The sequence below is a fragment of the Perca fluviatilis genome, chromosome 16, assembly GCF_010015445.1.
Source record: "Perca fluviatilis chromosome 16, GENO_Pfluv_1.0, whole genome shotgun sequence".
Taxonomy (NCBI): domain Eukaryota; kingdom Metazoa; phylum Chordata; class Actinopteri; order Perciformes; family Percidae; genus Perca; species Perca fluviatilis.
In genome coordinates, this window is record NC_053127.1 from 8,594,342 (window position 1) to 8,614,450 (window position 20,109).

Consider the following 20,109-nt stretch of genomic DNA (forward strand, 5'->3'; position numbering starts at 1 on the left):
GTGTAATTCCATAAGATTTTCCAGACGGAGCCCCGGCGGCCACGTGATCATCCTTAGCTGACGTCACGGCAAACAGGAAGCAGCTGAGAGCTGTCCGTCTATGCAGGTTCCCAACATGAGGGTCGGGACCTGGTCGGGACCCCTTCTCAAAGGTCGCAATAGGATTGGCAAGATGATTTATTGATGGGGAATAAGAAATAAGTTAAACAGGCAGCGGTGATGTGCAACTAAGTGCATTTACTCAAGTACTGCAAGTACAATTTCGAGATACTTGTACTTTAATCAAGTATTTCCATTTTATGCTACTTATACTTAGGGCTGAGCAATATATTTATATTATATCGATATCGTGATATGAGACTGGATATCGTCTTAGATTTTGGATATTGTAATATGGTAATATGACACAAGTGTTGTCTGTCCCTGGTTATAATGGCTGGATTACAGTAAAGTGATGTACTTTCCTGAACTTACCAGACTGTTCTAGCTTTTCTATTATTTGCCTTTACCCACTTAGTTATTATATATACACATTAATGATGAGTATTTATCAAAAATCTCATTGTGTAAATATTTTTTTGTAAGCACCAATTGTCAACCCTAAAATATCACCACAATATCGATATCAAGGTATTTGGTCAACAATATCGTGATATTAGATTAGATCGCCCAGCTCTACTTATACTTATATTTTACTACATTTCAGAGTCAAATATTGTATTTTTCACATTTATTTCATAACTTAAGTTACTTTGTAGATTTGAATTATTAATATAAAAATACAAATCCAGAAATACACAATGACATATTATTAAAGGTTAAGCCACCCAGCTACTAATAACATAGTTAAAATAAGCTCTAACTTTACCAGCTACAACTTTAAAGTGATGAAAAGATTAAAGGGATAATTTGGTTAAAAGTGGGGGATTTTTTTTCGCTTAGTCAAAGGGTCAAAAGACAGAGAGTGTTGTATGTTGAACAGATCGTAAAGACCCTTGAGGCAAACTTGTGGTATGTATGTATGTATGTATGTATGTATGTATGTATGTATGTATGTATATATATATATATATGTATGTGTGTGTATATATATATATATATATATATATATATATATATATATATATATATATGACTTGACAAAGTGACATTTTGACCTTTTTGTATTTTATTTTTGTATTTATTCAGGGAAGGTTCACTGAGAGGCAGCCTCTATTTTGCAGGACCTGATGATAGCACTAAGAGGCAAAGTCTATAGGATACATCATCTAAGAGCCAATAATGTCTGTACAAAATTCTGCACCAATCGGTCTCGTAGAGGTTGAGATATTGGGTCTTGGGATATCAGTGGATGAAAAGTCAAGGATCACCAAAGTCAGTTGGCTTCATCTTGTGGAAAACATGAATGCCTGGACAAAATGCCATGGCAATCCATTTGATATCTGTTGAGATATTTCCGTCTGGAGATAAAAAAAATTAATATCAATGTTGGCCTGTAAGGAGTCTGTTTCAGTTCATCGGCTTCCTTTACTGTAACTCCAAACTCAACATTGTTGAATGTAACGCCTTGGCATACGCTGTGGAGGAGACAAATGACTGTCAGTGCTTTGAATGTTTTCATGTGTAGTTCTATTAAAGCTCAGTGGTGGTGTGTGAGGCAGGTGTGCAGTGCGTACCTTTGGGATTGTTGTGGAAGACACAGTTGTTAGCACAGGTGTCGGGGTGAGAGTCCCAGAAAGAGGATGCACAGCAACAGAGAGGAGGAGGCTCCAGCCTCTCCTGAGACAGTCGCTCCTTCATCTGAGCTCTCAGAGCCTCAATGAACCTGGAGAGTTACAATCCGCCTGTTTATCAGCTTCACAGAGCCACTTACACTTTTATTTAGGGTGCACATGTAGTTCACTTCATTTGGTCCAGCTGGTGGTCCATAGTCCACTTTACTGAACTGTATAGGGCTGTCCTCGAATACAGAAATTGTTAGTCGACTAACACTCATATGATTTTGTCGACTGAGTTTCTCCACAAAGAATCATTTAAAGCTATAGTGCGTAGTCTCTGTCGCCCCCCATGAGGAATTCTAAGTAATGACAACAAAACTATCAGCGCATCCACATGATACAAGCCTTAAGGCTGTTTTACAGTTCTGCGTAGGCTCCATGCAGAGCTTTCTCCGAAGCCTACGTATAGGCCTGATGTTTATACTTGTGTGCTGGTGTGTGCGTCGACCCGGCATGTGCATGTGCATGTGCGTGTGCGTGTGTGCGTGTGCGTGTGTGTGCGTGCGTGTGCGGGGAGTGGGTGATAGAGCGAGGGAGAAGTGAGAGAGTGCCGGCGATTAGCTTTGGAGTGAGTACCGACTCTAGAGTCATAGTGAGAGAAACAAAGTGTCTCCCCTGTGTTTTCTGACCAAGGTGGGAAATCTGGAGCAGGAAAAGTTAACCCTCTCCTTGATTTCATGTTGTTTATGGAGAAGGAGAACCAGGAAATGAGTCGGGGGAAATGCAACGCTACCAAGCCACGGCAGAGCGACGTGCGTCGCTGCGGCGTGTAGTGACATTTTTCGGGAGGTGCTGGACCCAGCACGGTCGATTCTACGCACAACTATAAAATAGCCCAGCTGCTAGTAGCCAAGGAAGACAGAGGATTAAAAAAACATGATGGACTCTTTAGAAGAGGTCATTATCTTCACTTGAGCTTCTGCGTGGGAAAGTCACCGGACGCCACAATCTTCTGAACATAGTCCTACTGAGAAATACAGAGAGAGTTGTGTGGAGCTGATGGTCTTAATTAGCTTTGTAGCAACTCAATTGGCAATGGCTTGAATGTAACGGACGTTTATTAATATAAAAAAAATGACACACTAAACCTATAAAATCACTTTAAATCTTGTGTTTACCAGAGATGTGTTCATACGTTCCTTGGAAGGCGGTTTTATCAGACTTCTCCCAGGAGCCACAAAATTCTTCATACAACTTTTTTCACATATGCAGTGGTACTCCCCTGTAAACACACTTTCATGTGTTAAATCGGAGTTCCCCTTTAAAGGGGCGCTATGCAGTTTTGGCCATTTCTTCCCTTTTTGCTGGCATGTTTCTCTATAGAGCTCCCCCTACAGCTTCGGAATAGATATTTGTCAGCTCCTATGTTTACTGACTACGGTCAGTCTGACGTTTCCTCTTTCTCTGTTCTTCCGACTGCTTTCCTCGCTTTCTGCTTCTTTTTTGCCGACTCAGCCATGACGATAGTGTGAAAAACTCCATCGCTACCTTGTTAGCCGGTTCCTGAATGGGCGTATGTGTGCAGTGCCGTGAAGCAATTCGTTACAGAGACCTGATATCACGCCATACTCCCTGACGCTGAGGCCGGCGGCTCCCCAGCCGAAAGTTGCAAGGGTGGTTTTTCTGCTCACAGGCGCTAGGGTGGGGGAGTGAGACGACCACCATTCAACTCGAAAAAAGTCATATAACCACTCCAGTGACTCCGAAGCTGTTCAGTTAAGGTAAATTAAGCTAAGCTAAAAAAAAAACTGCATAATTCCCCTTTAAGCTTTGGCAAATGACTCTACATTAATTACCTTGCAGTCACTTTCCCTTTCTCCTCTCTTTTTCTCCTCTGCAGCTCCACAGCTCTCTCCTCCTCCTCAAGCTTCAGTCGCTCCAGAATCAGCAGCTCCCTCTCCTCTAGCCTTTGTCTGGCCTCCGCGAGCTGCCGAACTCTCTCCAACTTTCTCTCTTCCTCCAAACGAATCTGTTCTTTTTCAGCTTTGATCCTTCAGTGAAGACAGGGTACATATGAGAGGAGACCCAGGCTTAGAAATCACAAGTAATTTACAGTCATATGAGAGTATTTTAATTAGTCTGAATGTTATACACAGAGCCAAAGAATTGGTCATATTTGGGCAAAACAAGGGAATATTTTGTAATACATGTCACCACGTTTGTGCATTATAAAAGGACTTAAACATAGTTGAAATCAAGATGACGTTTTTCATAACCAACATTTAACAGCCATCTTTCGAAGCTACAGATTGCTTGATACTCTAAAGACTTTTTTTGGGTGTAGAATCAATTTAATCACACCAATAAGAGGAAGTGAGGCAGAATAAAACAGAAGTCTTGTCACCTTGCCGTCCTCTTCAGGTGTTTCCTGTTCTGTTTGTTCTCCTTCACTTGCTCTCTCTCAATGTTCATGTACTGACGGCGGTGCACCAGGAACTGAGACTGACGCTGCAGAGAGAGACGTGCTTACGGTAACATTTGGTCCTGACAGGACAACAACTAAAGTCAAAGGTCCATGCACACATCTGATGTATACCTGTCTTTTAAGTTCTTCTTGGTCAGTCAGAGGCCACAGTACCGGGGGGGCTCTGAGGTTGGACTTGAAACCAGGACCAGGCTGTGATTTGTCAGAATCCCACAACACCGGTCCACTAACCTGAAACATATACACAGTCAGATAACATATTTTTTCTTCAAGCTCCCCACTTCTGTCTGGTGATAGTCTATATTTTTGTTATATCTTATGTCAACAAATCGTATAAAAGAACTGATTCCTCTAACAAGTATCATATATCGCATATACTTCCTCTGTGACATAGAGCTCTATTGTTGTCAATAAACTGTTAAAAAAACACCAATGAGCCACACCGTTGCACCGGGTGACATGTTCTTCATTAACACCCCCACACACCCCACACACACACACACACACACACACACACACACACACACACACACACACACACACACACACACACACACACACACACACACACACACACACACACACACACACACACACACACACACACACACACACACACACACACACACACACACACACACACACACACACACACACACACACACACACAGCCCTGCTGCTGTAAATACTCGTGACTGAGAATCATCGCCAACAAACAATATTTGCGTACACCGTTTTGAACGATTTATATCTTCGGTGGGATCCAATGTGCTTGGAGTGATACAGTTAGAAAGCATGAAGAGAAGGACTAACGCGTTGCTGGTTTAGGTCTTTTCAAAACAAATATAGAATATTAGCCTTATCCTTTTGACTGTCGAAATGCTTCAGCTGCGGCTAGAGCAGGGCATAAATCAAACTAGGCATAAAACTGCACTATTTATTGTGGTTGTTCATGTTAGTATCCTGGACATTAATGAATCACGAAGCATTACAGGGAAATGGAAGTTATAGGAATAATTTACCACGAACCTTGTACACTTCCATCATGTCATCAGTCATGAAGTGTGACCCTTGTTTCACACTTGTAATTACACTCTGTCAGCTGTTTAAGGCCATAAAGTTTGAACTATTTGGGTTTATGATTTGACGAGAGCCACCTGAAGACACGTTTTAGGTCTTGTGATGCTGGACTGCCTCATTTGGAGAGGAAGGACCCATCTTCCCCCGGAACTGGGACACCGCTACTCTTAATAACTCACGTGGCATCTGGTCCATCCAGGCTTATTATATGGTATGATGAGACCGAAGTTAATTATTTGGCCATACTAAATACTATGTTTGCCGTAAACAGAACGTTTAGCTTTTTGATCACATCACAAATCGAAATGTCAAACTTTTATCTACATCGCAGCGTTTTTTAGCCTGTATTTGTTTACGTTTTGGCAAATCTGCTTCAAGTCACCCTGCGTTTTTAGCTGCATGTCTCGTCAATTGCTAGATTACTTTTGATTCAAAAAAAAAAAAAAAAAAAAGAAAAGAAAAATCTGGATCTGATGATTATGTGGCAAAATCTGAAGTAATAATAAGCACCTTTTTGTTGGATTTCTAAGCAGATTTATGAATGTTTCTCCTCCAAGGATTTTAACACCGATGCCACTGGCAAGAGTGAGTTTTGCTGATCCTAGCTGTATGCGTACAGCATGATGTCTGTGTTCATATTTGACTGAATTATGACTCTGAGGAGGTCTTCTGTGTGTTTGAGGCAAACTGTGTCAGGTGACAGCTCAAGACAAAGCTTTGTATTACTGATCAAGCATGGATGTTGTTTGCATCTGTTCAGAACATTTTCTGTTCATAACCGAATAATGTATTGTATTTGTTACATCCCTACATGATACAGTGAAACTGCAATAAAATGAAAACTATCAGCCATGGAAATAACTGTAGGATGTTGTTATAGGATATTGGTAAAGGTCTGCATATCCTGCATCCTAAATTAATTTATAAAAAAATTAAAATAAAAAAACGTGAAACTGCTGCACCATAGGTATTAACCTTCTGCTGAACGAGGGGACATTTATGTTGACTGGTGAAGAGATGATTATCCCCCTCTTCTTCCTCCTCCTCCTCCTCTTCTTCTTCTTCTTCTTCCTGAACAGCCTCCTCCTCCTGCTCTGCTCCCAGCACGTGAGATCCAGGTTTCTGTTGGGTGCAGGGGAAAATTAGTATTATTACACCTAGGACCACTGTGTTTTTAAAAGAGGAACAACTGTGAGACACAGACACTCACATGTCTGTTTGAAGAGATATTCCATTTGCCTCCAGGAAGGTCTGACGACATTTCCCCATGGGGGATCATCCGACAGGCAGCCAGTCTGAGTCTGACCTGCCTCATGCCTCCACTAGACTGGAAAACCATGGAAATAAAAACTCCTACAGATTAATCACTGTCACATTATTCTATCACTCACACAAGGAAACAAAGAAATGATTCTGACGGCAAAACACACACACATTGCACAACGCACTGAAGAAAATAAGACCGCATAGGGCCGACTGTACATTACAAAGGGATGACAGAAGACAGTAGTTTGTCTGGGTCCCCAGGCAGACTTTGATCCTCCAAAGTCAGCATAAGAGCCTGACAGGAGCCTACATGTTGTAAAGACCTCTTAAATTTGGTTGTTAAAGAACTGTGACCAAGAAATGTACTGAGCGGGACATTTTACAGTTGAACTTCTCACCAGTGCTCTCTGGTGGGCCAGCTATGTAATAAAGACACTGTTTCTGAATGACCTCAAAACATGCAGCCATGTGTGATGGTTGATCAGGTCTCTCTAAAACCCTGGGCATTAATCTGCCACTGTAACAGCCTCCACTCTTCAATCTTTTCACAGTGGTTCACAGTCGGTCTTCCAGTTCATCCCGTAAGGTTTTGGATGGATTTCTGTGCGGGCCAGTCAAGTTCTTTCACACCAAACTGGGAAAAACCTCTCTTTATGGACCTGGCTTTGTGCTAAGGTGCATTTTCACTCTTTCATCTTCGTATGAAAGAATATCATTCATGTAAAAAGGGTAGGTGTAATAAGCTCAGGCTTAGCCTACACCTTTTCAGTCCTGTTTGTTTCTTGTATATATAAATATTTTATTAGTATTGTTGTTGTTTTGTTTGTTTGTTTTCTTGTCTGTTCATTTGTTTGTGGAAGTAAAAGCAACAATGTTCAGTTATGTGTGTTGCTTGTTATCAGTGCATTGACTGTTGTGCGTTACAGATGGGCGAAAAAAATAAAAATAAATAAACAATGTTGAAAAAGGAAACAGGAGCACCAACTGATGTCACACAGGTAAAACTTTCCTTTTTGTTGGAACAAGGCATAACTGTCCATATACTTTTGGCCATTTTATATCGTTTATACTGTGATATTGATTTATGTGGGGAACACCAATTAGTAACAATTAAAATTGTATTGTAAAAAGTATTAAGCTCATAAACCAAGTATCTGTTCAGTACAGTTTTTGGGAAGGTGTGCACACACCAAAACTTCAATTATTTAATAATATAATACCGTCTCACCTCCTGAGGGCTCCCCTCCGTCACCCTCCGGTGTGCAGCATCACCTGCAGACATCAGCCTCTCGCCAGCGGACACATGCTGGGTCCAGACATGATCCTGCTGATGTGGGATTCTCCTGTCAGGTTTCATCTGGACGTAAACACAAGAATAAGGTCAATCAGGCAGGGACAACAGCAGTACAGGCAACTATAATTTCCCACTACTTTTAGGATATTTAAACAGATCGTCAAGTGTTCACAAGTTGTTATTATTAATTTATTGTCTTGTTATTGATTTGTTTTTATTTCTTGTCTGCTGTTCTGTTCTTTACATATTTGGAGAAAAAAAAAATCAATCAATCAATCAATCAATCTTCACCATTGAGTCTGTCCGAGGCTGCGGCCTCTTCTTGCTGACTTGAGCTTGCTGTGCCACACGATGGCGTACTTCATCTTGAAATCGCCGAAGGCTCTCTTCAGTCTCCCTCCTCTTCTCTGCCTGGATCTCCTCAGTTAGCAGAGCCAGAGCCTAAACCAAGACATGGGAAGACTGTTTGGATTACTTTAGGAAAAATAAGGACTCAAATTAATGTGACTACCACAGAGTTAAAATGCTTTGTTACAAGTAAAAGCCCTGCATTCAAAATCTAACTTAAGTTACATACAAAAGTATTAGTATCAAAACATAATTATCATATTATGCAGAATGGCCCATCATTGGATTACAATTAGTGACGCATTAATGTGTATGCATCACTAATGTTGCAGCTGGTAAAGGTGGAGCTTATTTAAACTATTTTTAAATACTGCTGGGTAACTTAATTTATAATGATATATCACTATGTATTAGTCGATTTATATTTAGTATAAATAATCAAAATCTGCAAAGCAACTAGTAACTAATGTTGTTAAATAAATGTACAGGAGTAAAAAAAATGTTGGCTTCTAAAATGTAGCTAGCTAGTGGAGTTGAAGTTTAGGTAGCATGAAAATGGAAATACTCCTCAAAAAGTAGCTACATTACTTGGGTAAATGTCCACCTGACTGAGTGTTGCTACTTTTACTAAGGTAACAGATCTGAAACCTTCTTGTAATGTTTAGCTAAACTCATCACTTTCTTAAACCTGCAGGCTGCCTGGTCATCATCAACAACGGTTTGTCAGCAGCCTGGCAACAGTCAGACTCACAGCTAGCTTTGCTAATTAGCGTTAAATGCCAAACTCACAGACGGGTGCTCCACGAAGTCTTGCCCGCCCTCCACCCAGGCTCCCACCGCCACCACCGCATGGTTCCTCTGGGCCAGCACCTTGTTGGCACCTCTGGGGGCTGGGTGCTCTTTGTTGCGGCTGACTGACGCTTTGCACCTGCCGTTTGTCGAAGTTATAAGCCGGCTGGTACTCATTGGTAACGTTAGCCTCGTTAACCTGATGCTAACTCACTGCTTAAAGATATCTTCTCGGTATCCAGTTCGCGTAATTATACAGTGACATAATCGTAACGTTATAGTGGGTTTGTCGACAGTATTTTTGAACAATATTCACTAACTGTTTCAACGAGAAAACAACGAAAAATCACTATAACGCTTGTCAAAGCTTAGTAAACACCAACCGAATGGTTTGAGTTTCGCTCATTTCATCTTCTTCAGTTCTTCAAGCTTCCGGCGTTTGACAAACAGTTGACTGGCGCATTACTGCCCCCATCCGGACAGGCAAAGACTTTATGGAAATTCATTATGCATTATGAAGAAAGAGGGACAAATCAACTATCCATCCAACCATTCATATATAAAAAAACTATTAAAAAAAAAAATAATAATAATAATACTAAATAGTATTTGTAATGATTAAATATAGCTTACAACAGCAAGTGGAGTGAGGCTTCAATTATAGCTCCCATTATAGTGGTGGAAAGTAAGTAGGCTAAGTAGACTTGATCCCTTGATGAAATTCACAAGCTGCTATATAGCATAGTGTACAAGTCCTTCGCCGACTGACCACTGGTCGGTGCTCAGGCATAAAGATAAAATGCTTTCTATTCTTGTGCTGAACTGCCTCCTGAATATCACCGACACTAACAGGCAACACAATTTATAATGCCAGAGGAAGGATCTTCTGAATGTGGGTCATTCTAAAAGGCTTAATGTGACCAGATATTACAGTGCAGGGGTAACCTAAATGTGATATTTAGATGTAGTTATTTTTTATTATGTATAGTTATTTATTATATATTATCAAAATTGATACAAGTCATCCTGAGGGGAGCAAGAATATCTGTACTCAATTTCATAGTAATCTATCCAATATTTAACTTTTAACTCTGGACCAAAGTGGGGGACCGACCGGCTGACTGACTGGCATTCACATCCCTCAAGAAAAGCAAATGCAAAATGAAGGAAATATCTTCGTAGTGAAAAGAAGGAAGAGATTTACGGAGATATGTACGATGCAAGCACACTGTGACTGTGGCTTCCTTTTAGAATGCATTTGATTCATTCATAAACACCAAAATGACCAAATCCGGATTACAGCTCCCCACTCTTTAGCAACTAATGAGACCTCTTATTGACAATATGAATTCAGTAAATCATTAAACTTTCGGCTTTCTTTACTTAATTTCTTTATTTAAAAAAATGACAGTTTTTTTTACCAAAGGACAATAGAATTAAATGTGTGCAGCATGGACATCGTCAGATGTAAAGATTACTCTGAATGTTGGTGGTTCTGACAAACTTGCGGAGGACGTCTGTGCTCGGAGCCGGGTCCAACTGAGGAGGAAAATAAAAGAAAAAGATGAAAGATGTTAAAAAGGAGAACAGGGAAGCACTTCAGATGCATTAAGTCGTACTCTGACCTTTTGGGGCGAGCGACCTCAGATGTAAAAAGCAGCTTACCTGTATTGACTTGCTGAGCTTGGTTAGTGCAGGCTTGTAGGTCTCCATGGTGACAGAGTCAGGGCCAGTGACATCACTGTAACACTGGTAAACAACAGTGGCGATGCGGTGGACCTCGCAATGGTTCAGCACTTATGAAAGGGCACAAAAGAAGAAGACTCAAACAGAACTGCTGAAGACTGGACAGTTTGACTCGAGGTCCTCAGTGTTGATCCGTCTCTTTGTTTGGACTTTGAAAGTCTTTAAGTGCACTAGCAGCAAAAAGACTGTGAGCTCAGTGAGTGGAGAGGAGCACTAATGGCACTACATTTCATTCAGTTGGCAGATGCTTTTGTCCAAAGCGACTTACAGTTCCCAGTCTCTCTCCCCCCCCCACATATACACACATCAGGAGCAATTTTGGATTCAGTGCCTCGCTCAAGGACACTTTGCGAAAAGAATAAAATCTGGCAAAAGCTGGATTTATATCACACAAGGGGTAAATAAGAGTCACCCGTATCATGATTTACACTCTTAAATTTACATCTAGGTAACATTATGTCGCTTTCAAGACTACTGCTGTGCAGTCGCAGGATTTTGGTTCACTAATTCATAAAGAGCGGGGATCACAGTGAGAAGAAGGTCTGCAGTCTAATGTCTTTGCTACAGTCAATGTGCGCTACTGGAAAGAAGAAGACTACAGAGTCTATCAGCAAGCATAAGAAACTTGAAGAGGAAGGTCCTCACATGGTATTTGGGACTTCTGCTTGTGAAGTTCAAAAGCTTAAAAAAAGAAAGGTCGACCTGGAGCACAGAGAGTTTCAAGAGGTTTAATGCAAATGCCTCCCTTCTAATCTGCAAGAAGAAAGCTGCCCTTTTCCAAATCTCAAGAGGCATTACTCTACTAAAGAAGGAAAGCCAAGTTGTGCAGCATAAAGTGTTTTTGTGTATGTTTAAAAAATGTGACAGAGGACAAGAAGAAAAGCCAGGCCAGTGCACCCCAGGGAATGCAAGTTTGAGACACAAGAATTAGAGAAACTAGAAGTGTGAAAAAAATAAAATAAAATAGTGGTACCTGCAGCTGGAAGTCCAGTAACTATGTTGGGTTGCTCCAGTGACTGGCAGACAGGCTGACCACTGAAAGCACCGGTGTGGAGAGAGCGCAGGAAGGGAGCAGAGCTATAGCACAGATAGTCTGCTGTCTTGTACTCAGCCACAGAGCTGTCTGACAGCACAGTCACATTCAGCTCTCTGTGCTGCAGACAGTCGAAAACCTGCAAGAGACAGAGAAACACACAGTCAGCCCAACACAGCATCACCTTTATTGTGTAGATCACCCTGAAAAATACATGCATGTTTGACTTTGACCACTGTAATCTGCAGTAGCGTTATTTTGGCACAGGCGAAGCGGGCAGTCGCCTGGGGCGGCATTTTTTCATGACACATGGGGGGCAGCACAAGCTTAAGAAAAAATTATTATATAAAAAACTATTATCTATCATTTCACTGTGTGGGGAATTGGCAAATTGGCGTCCCTGCTTGCTGAGAAGGTGCCGTGTACAGAAGCTGCGTGAGAAGGGGAAAGGGGAGGGGGGGCTGAAACAGACTCTGTGTTGAGAACTAAAAGTAGGCTAGATAGTAGAAGTTCACGAAAGCAATCCAACTTGGTAAAAAAAAAAAAAAACAATGCTGCTCTGCCAAATGTCTTCAAAGGAATGAAACGTTGATAAGAAAGAGCATTACATTTACATTACATGTCATTTAGCTGACGCTTTTATCCAAAGCGACTTACAATTACTATATATGTCAGAGGTCACATGTCTCTGGAGCAACTAGGGGTTAAGCGTCTTGCTCAGGGACACACTGGTTGATGTATCGCAGTGGGATTCAAACCTGGGACTCCCACGCCAAAGGCATGTGTCATATCCACTGCGCCATCACCACCCTGGGCAGGGATGTAATAGTGATAAAGGGTTGGTGCACTCCCAGGCCGGTGGGCAGTGGTATCCGCGCTAACAGCTCCTATAGTGGTCTATATAGTGCTCCAGTCTGGCACCGGACACCCTGCGATGCCATCCAGCTCTGTGGCTCAGCGCGCTATTTAGGATTCACAAGGAGGAGCGACGCGCACGACCGCAAGCACAGGATGTGTGGATGTGTGCGTGTGTGTGTCCTACCAAAGCAGAGAATTAGCTCCACACAATAACTTAAATATATTTGGAATATCCATTGAAATATTCACATTTTACATGAAAAAAAGTTACTCTCAGATGTGTCCAGTTTGGGACGTCGCATAGCATTACTGTATGTGCTGGGGTACATTTTCACATAATTTATATACAAGTGGACACCTGAGTATTACCCCCATATATATATATATATATATATATATATATAAATATACCCAAAACATGCTTTTAGGGATATTGTAGTCAAATATAGTGATTGTGATAATGCAGCAACAAAGTAATCAGTATTTTCTGTCTTTAAAAAACTACTCATCGATTAAAGGTTAAGGCTGGTGATAGTCTGCATTTTTTTAATCAATAAATCCCATTAAAGACCCAAACCACAGCCTGATAAATCATCTTCCTCCAAAAACACATCAATGAGCAACATCTTGTTAAAAACACATCAATGAGCAGCATGTTGTTAGGAAGTGATTAGCTAGTAGTACACAGGTCATACTGTACATACTACAAGTAGCTACAGTGCATGTAAATACGTTAGTCAAGGTGCATTAATTTATTACAAATTGTTTTAAGACTGACTGAAATTTTTTTAATCGATTCTTTAACCCCCAGGTCGCCAACACACATCCTATATGCATGTTAAAGATGTTAAAGACGTTTTCAGTAGAAATAAATGGCCTTAGGAATGTTGGACAGTATTACGAGACAGCTTTGGTCTTTTCATGTCATGACAACAAATGTTATAATAAAATATAACTGTTATAAAAGTTTGTGTTTGTATTGTGTTTTTTTTTCACCCAGGGTTTAATTCAATGTAGAACTGCAACTGGTAATCCGTACTAAACAGTGCTTGAAGTGGACCGGTAGACGAATATATATTGTAACCTGTAATTATGCATAAAACAATAAGTCTATGTGTGTTATAATGGTGTTGTGTGCTCCTTGACCAATAGACTTTGAACTGACATATTCCAATAATGTAATCTTCTGTTTCTACACTCTTGTGCTTCATGAATGTAAGAAAACAAACCTGTCATGGTGGCAACTCTGCTGTCTGTTTGCATTGCTGTATAAACGTACCTTTTCCGTCCACTGAAAAAGCTGGTCTTCCGCAATGTAGCAGGTCACTTGACATATCAAAACCTTCAGGGAAAGGAAAGCAAGAGATATTTTATGCATCATTTGTGGAGTCAAGACATATTTGTCTGAAACGTACAAGTGTAACTCAAAGACAGGAAGGACTATACTGATGGATGACAAATTAAAAAGAAAAAACAAACACAGAGAAACTTTTTGTCATGACAGCACCATGACCAGCTCAACCATCGCTCCCCACAGTTTGGTCTTTTCCTGGCCGGGAAGTTTGTTTTGCCTGTCTGTGTTTTATTTTCATGTGCACATCGCTCAAAAGGTAGTGGAGACGCATTCCTTTTAAATGAGGCAGCACAAAGAGAGGCGTTGTATTTGGGTGGAAATTGGGTCTGAAGATAGACGTCTAATAATTACGTCTGGAGAAAAGTCACTCCGCAGGCAATTTAGTGATTCTGTCAACACGGGCAAATGTATTACTTGGAGTAAATGCAATGCTTAATAACGTAAATAAACAATATTCATTAAACACTCTCCAGCCTGTGTGGTGTCCTGGTGGGTAGTTGACATATCATACTAGGGCTGCAACCAATGATTATTATTTATTGATTCATCAGCAGATTACTTTCTTGATGAATTGTTCACTCTACATAACATCAGAAAACCGAAAAACGCAGATTACAATATTGAAAAGCAAAAGGTGATGTCACGGCAATTAATCTAAAAAAATCAAACGTTGCGAACGCAATTTCGCTTGACTTAAAACAATAAATCAATTTTCTAAATATTTGCAGATTCATTTTCTTTTAAACGACTAGCCGAATCGACTAATCAGCGCAGCTCTAAATCATACAGAGCTGCAATGATTAGTCGATTCGTCTAGTCAAATTAAGCACCCTCCTTCGTGTCCAACTGGGTCACCTTCTTACTCTCCGCTGTCAATACAGGTAAAAATGCCCCAAAAATATTTACAAAAACAAAACTCTAAAACCTATAGATGCACTTTAATCATCATTTAATATTAAAGGTGCCCTGCCACATGTATTTCATTACTTTACTTTGTAATGTCTGAAGTTCTACCATGGACTCTGAACATTTCTTTAATGGAAGAAATGCCTTGGTTACCTTGTTTCAAGCCATTCTAGCGTGGTATAGAAAGCCTGCAGGAAGACTCAGCTCGATTTGTGCCAGTTCTCATTAATATTCAACGAGCTAAGCTGCTTCACTCCGATTGGCTAACAGCAAGCCAATGAGAGCCTGGCTATCAGCATCCTTTACCCAGCGCAACTAGGCGAGCTCATGAATAGTAATGAGCTCAGGCAACACCACATCAGACTGACCAGCTTTTGTAATTGGCCTGATTTCTCCACTTATTTCTTTTCAGTGGCTAGAGCTGACAGAGGAGGCAGCAGTTCAAACACATATGGACCTAACATATTTCAAAAAACACAAGTAAAAACAGTTATAGATAGATAGATAGATAGATAGATTTTTATTGATCCCAAAAAAACAGGGGAAATAACGGTGTTGCAGCAGCAAAATATTTTTTGTGTGGCAGGGCACCTTTAGGGTTGTCATAACAAGAATTTCAGTAAATCAGTGATTTATGAATTAATGGGGGACTGTTGCAGTATCTGTAATCCACAGCTGCTTTCCACTACATGAAAGTCTTCTCCTTCGGCTCATTAAATCCCTGCAGCCGTCTGAAGGCGGCAGGACAGAGACACGTGATAAATCTGACGCTTCACACACGATCGTTCACCAGGTTTATCTTAATTAAAATCATGTGAAAACGACACCAGGCTGATCGAAAGTAACCACACACACGCCTGTCCACGCATCAGACTGGTCGGTTATAACTCCGTATTCTGACAGTTTATGGAAGAGACGCCGGATTACCAGGGCTCATTAATCCTGTGTGTCATGGCCTACTTTCCAACTTTTGGCAACTGAAGTGGGGTTTCATTTTGTTTTATTTCTTGAAATGCATTACGGCGCAAACGCTGCTGTAACAGATCAGTTACGACATGACGTGAGATAAAGCAGAATTGGGACTGAAATAGAGTTGGATTCATGCAGTTATATAAACGGCTTTATTATTGTTTCTATGATGAATTTCTATTGTCAATGGAGGCATCTGCATTCCCTACATTGTCCCAATTCATTCAGGTTTTTCTCCTGTTCGTAGATCGATAATGAACTGGGCTTATAATGTGCTCTTATATAATATACAAGAATTTAAACAAACTCATTTCATAAAAGATCAGGAGCAAACTCATGAGTTTACAAAGCTCAGGTGCTTTTTGAGGCATTAATCACATAGCACACACATGCTGTTTTGCTCAGTGTGTCACTCACTGATGGGTTGTCCTTTTTTCTGTAGAAAACACAAGCCGTCTCCTCCTCGCTGGTTATCCCAGTTGCTGCCCGGCTCCTCTCGTTCCACACTGATGCATGTCCCACTGCGTCCCAGTTTTCAGAGGTGAGAACGTACACTGACAGAAACCCTGTGGAGACAGATCCTCTCAGCATTCAACAACAGCTCACGTGTAAGACAGACCTGCATTCAAATTATAGACTCTTTTCTCACAGCGGGCATTGGGACAGGTCTAACTTCAATCGATTAGAGAAGAAACAACGAATGGACTAGTTTATCGACAGAAAATCAATAAACAACTGAGGATTTTCTGCTTTAATTTGGCGTATGGGATGGTAAACTGAACATGTTTGGGGATTGCACCGTTAGTCAGACAAACCATAGACTGTAAAAAATATAAAATAAGCAATTTGAAGACATCATCTTGTGATTCATCAAACTGTGGTGGACAATTTCACATTTTTATAGACAAAACGATCTATCAATTAATTGAGAAAATAATCAGCAGGTTACTTGGTAATGAAAATTATCGGTAGTTGTAGCCCTTCTACGTTAATGGCTTGCAGCATTAAATTTACATCTTGCAGGTTTACTGACAAACTGAATGGAATAGAGCCATCTTTAGATTTAATAATCATAAGCACAAACACTGCAAAACAAATGTTGAAGCTGTAAAGTTGCTTTTATTTATATTAAATGAGTCTGCAGGTGAGAAAAAGTAGGCTGATTTGTAGCAATTATTATGTTGAAAAATTGTGTTAATTACCAATCAAAGTATTTTCTTATTACTGACCTATTATCTTTAAAAAAACAAAACCAATAAAAAACATTCCTGGAAATCTGTGTTGTTGCAGAGCTAACAGCGCTGGGCTACTATATGATCCAATTTAATCGCAGGGATTATTAAAGTTTAATTTTATCTGTGCTAGTGGGTGTGCTGTTAGAAGAGCTCATCACAGGTAATGGAGCATACACTTACTGGCAGCATTGTGTCCCACAGCGAGGATGAAGTCTGAACATTGCAACTTGTTTCCGGACTTCAGCGACTCCGAGACTTCAGGGCTCCAGTGCAGATTAACCTCCCTGATGAAAAAGTGACATCGGTTAGAGAAGAAGGAACAGTTGTGGGAAATATTTGCAGACTTTTACTAAGTTCCACCGGGGACGCAGGTGCCTGCAAGTAACCACCATTAGTTCCATAAAATCAAGTATTTCGATGTGGGCAGATTTCAACCAACATTTTAATGGGTTTATTTCTCAAGTTTTCCTCATGCTTTATTATTAACACAGTATGTGTCTATTCAAATTAATTTAATCCATGGCCACAATAACCAGAACACCATCCCCTAACAAGTGTATTCAATCTTCTCAAGTACTGTACTTGCAATTTTGAGGTATTGTACTTGTTCATTTTATGTTACTTTGTACTTCTAGTCCACAACATTTCAGATGGAAATATTGTCCTTTTCACTCCATTTTATTTTATTTAAAGATAATATTTTGGGCTTTTCCACCTTTAATGGACAGGACAGCTAGGTGAGAAAGGGGAGAGAGAGAGAGGGAAGACATGCAGGAAATCATCACAGGTCCTGGACCTCTGCGTCGAGGCATTAACCTCTAAGTATATGTGCGCCTGCTCTACCCACTGAGTCAACCCGGCCACTTACTCCATTTTTTTTAACATGTATTTGACATCTGTAGTCAAAGATGGATTATCAACCGTGCAACTCAGGTTCCATAAACCCCAGGTTCACTTTTGGTCTGTAATTCAATGTAACTTTATGTGGAAATATGCACCAGTAATCAATGCACCAATATCTGCTGCCATGATGACGGCCTTAAGGTAAGACTGAAAGAAACACCTGTTTTAAGGTAAGCTTGCAGTGTTTCCCACACATTTTTCGTGGCGGTGCGCTGCACTATCAACACCTGCCGCCGCATATTGCGTTTCGTTATTAATTTTTTTTTAACGCTATTTAAAAACACGCAGCTTCGTTCAGCTGCATTTCCTTTACCTGCACACAGCATCTGTCTCCATGACAGGAGAAACAGGAGAAGACGGCTGGCAAAATTCACAAGTAGAAAGGTTGGTATCTCGTGAACATCTTTACACAATCACACATTAAAAAGTGATATTAAAATATTTTATATTCTGAATACAATGTTGTCAGTGTGTTAATGTTGGAGTCCCGACCCGACTCTTAGCAAACAAGCGATTGCGCTTGCTTTACAAAGTTAACTAGTCGCAAGTTTGCATTAAAATGCAGTTGGATTGTCACTCTATGTAGCAGCTGTGAATCAAATAAACTTATTATAAATAACGTTATGTCATTTTTTTACTCTTGCACTGAAAAAGGCACGTGTTGAGGATGAGGACCAGCCTGAACCAGAGGTATCCGTCTGAAACAGAGCTGAACAGTCCAACCAGTGTAGTTAGTTATGTTATTAATTTGTTTACAATATTTTCAGGCTTCAGCCAGTGTTGCTCAATCATAAAGACAGGGTCAGGGAGAGAAAGAGAGAGATTCGTCAGGCATTGAAGAAAGAGTAGGAGAGGAGGACAGCATCCAACAGCGTGTCCTCCTCAGTTTTTGATACTTGATTGTATGAAAATAAGTATCTCACCCCCACCTCAGAACAAAGTAAAACATTTAAATACTATGTACATATATAATCAACACCTTTCTAAAACAGTTTAAAATAAACCTGAACATTTTAACCTTCATGCAGGACTGTTTAGACTACATTAGGCTTAGATGGGTGTTCCTAATAAATAGGCAACAGAGTGTATGCCTTCATAGCAGTTTCTTTCCTCAGGCTGTGAGACTCCACCTCATCCTCCGCCATAAATACATGACATTGAAACGTTCTGTTAAGCTCGTGGGTGACACTTTATATATTTTTTAACTTGTTGCATTGTATTGTACTTTTTACACTGCACCGCAACTTTAATTATTGTATTTTATACCTTTTTTATTCAAATTTGAGCTGTTGCTATAGTCTCTTTAATGCAGGCTATTAATCATATTTAACTGCTCTTTAATATTGACTGTAAAGCACTTTGCCTGCAAGGTAGGCAATCTCTGCATTGTGTGTATGATTTTATTATACTATCTGCTGCTGTAACTTGACTTGACTTTGAATTACATTGTTGCTGAAATGTGCTATATAAATGAAGCCACCTTGCCTTACTGTCTGCTGAAAGCCAAATAATAATGTTTATCTATATAACTACATTATAGTGTGTTACACAAGCTGGTGTAACAGTGTATTATTTGCTAGTGTAATTATATTTGATATAAGCTTACTAATGTCAGATAGGGAGGGGGGAGTGGCTGTTATACTGTTAACGTTACTGAAATGTCATGTGTCATGTTAGCTAGAGCCACCGTGAGATGCTAACGTTAGTTAGGTTATATCAACGTATGGTAACATTACAAACATAACTTGAAAACACATAACATTTTACGTCTAAAAAGCCATTTCAAATCAAGTCCTCTTAATTTCATGAAACTACCTTACGTTACCTAGCCAACGTTGATCTAATATGTTCATGCTTTCTGACTTCCTTTCTCCATGCTAGCTGGCTAACGTTATTTACCTCTTTTCCTCCAGCTCTCTGCGGATTTCTTCATCTTCTTCATTTTCATCGAGCTCCTCTTCATCTTCATCCACGGCCCGAGAATACACCGACAAAACTTCACCGAAAAACGTCGCCATAATCACTAAGTTTACCAGGGGAAAAGCGAAAGTTTGGCTGGCTAGTGGTTCAGACCAGACAAGCAGGCACACACATCCACCACTTCCGCCGGCAGTAACACCCCTTC

The 20,109-nt window shown here is 40.3% G+C and overlaps 2 protein-coding genes across 2 annotated transcripts; both read right to left on the bottom strand.

The window, feature by feature from the left end:
• Positions 1 to 1,145: 1,145 nt before the first annotated feature.
• On the bottom strand, positions 1,146 to 9,425 carry ccdc15 (coiled-coil domain containing 15). The gene is made up of 10 exons (XM_039826352.1): positions 8,981 to 9,425; positions 8,135 to 8,284; positions 7,778 to 7,906; positions 6,494 to 6,610; positions 6,259 to 6,405; positions 4,315 to 4,434; positions 4,123 to 4,226; positions 3,575 to 3,769; positions 1,677 to 1,825; positions 1,146 to 1,577 (listed from the first exon to the last, which is right to left on the bottom strand). The coding sequence occupies exons 1-10, from the start codon at positions 9,155 to 9,157 to the stop codon at positions 1,528 to 1,530; spliced, it is 1,338 nt and encodes a 445-aa protein (XP_039682286.1). The 5' UTR covers positions 9,158 to 9,425; the 3' UTR covers positions 1,146 to 1,527.
• Positions 9,426 to 10,354: 929 nt separating this feature from the next.
• psmg1 (proteasome (prosome, macropain) assembly chaperone 1) lies at positions 10,355 to 20,109 on the bottom strand. Its single transcript, XM_039778098.1, has 7 exons — positions 19,884 to 20,109; positions 17,262 to 17,365; positions 16,264 to 16,412; positions 13,897 to 13,959; positions 11,700 to 11,898; positions 10,646 to 10,776; positions 10,355 to 10,519 (listed from the first exon to the last, which is right to left on the bottom strand). Exons 1-7 carry the CDS (start codon positions 20,000 to 20,002, stop codon positions 10,442 to 10,444), a joined length of 843 nt encoding a protein of 280 aa, XP_039634032.1. The 5' UTR covers positions 20,003 to 20,109; the 3' UTR covers positions 10,355 to 10,441.

What these genes read in the sequence shown, in the direction of transcription:
- ccdc15 (XM_039826352.1), bottom strand. Translation starts at nt 9,157, where the DNA reads ATGAGTACCAGCCGGCTTATAACTTCGACAAACGGCAGGTGCAAAGCG. An exon ending in CACCTGAAGAGGACGGCAAG is followed by an intron (nt 3,770 to 4,122) that starts GTGACAAGACTT and finishes TCTTCACTGAAG; the next exon opens with GATCAAAGCTGAAAAAGAAC. An exon ending in AAAGGGAAAGTGACTGCAAG is followed by an intron (nt 1,826 to 3,574) that starts GTAATTAATGTA and finishes GTAACTCTCCAG; the next exon opens with GTTCATTGAGGCTCTGAGAG.
- psmg1 (XM_039778098.1), bottom strand. Translation starts at nt 20,002, where the DNA reads ATGGCGACGTTTTTCGGTGAAGTTTTGTCGGTGTATTCTCGGGCCGTG. An exon ending in TACTGGACTTCCAGCTGCAG is followed by an intron (nt 10,777 to 11,699) that starts GTACCACTATTT and finishes CCCTTTCATAAG; the next exon opens with TGCTGAACCATTGCGAGGTC. An exon ending in AGCTCAGCAAGTCAATACAG is followed by an intron (nt 10,520 to 10,645) that starts GTAAGCTGCTTT and finishes TTTCCTCCTCAG; the next exon opens with TTGGACCCGGCTCCGAGCAC.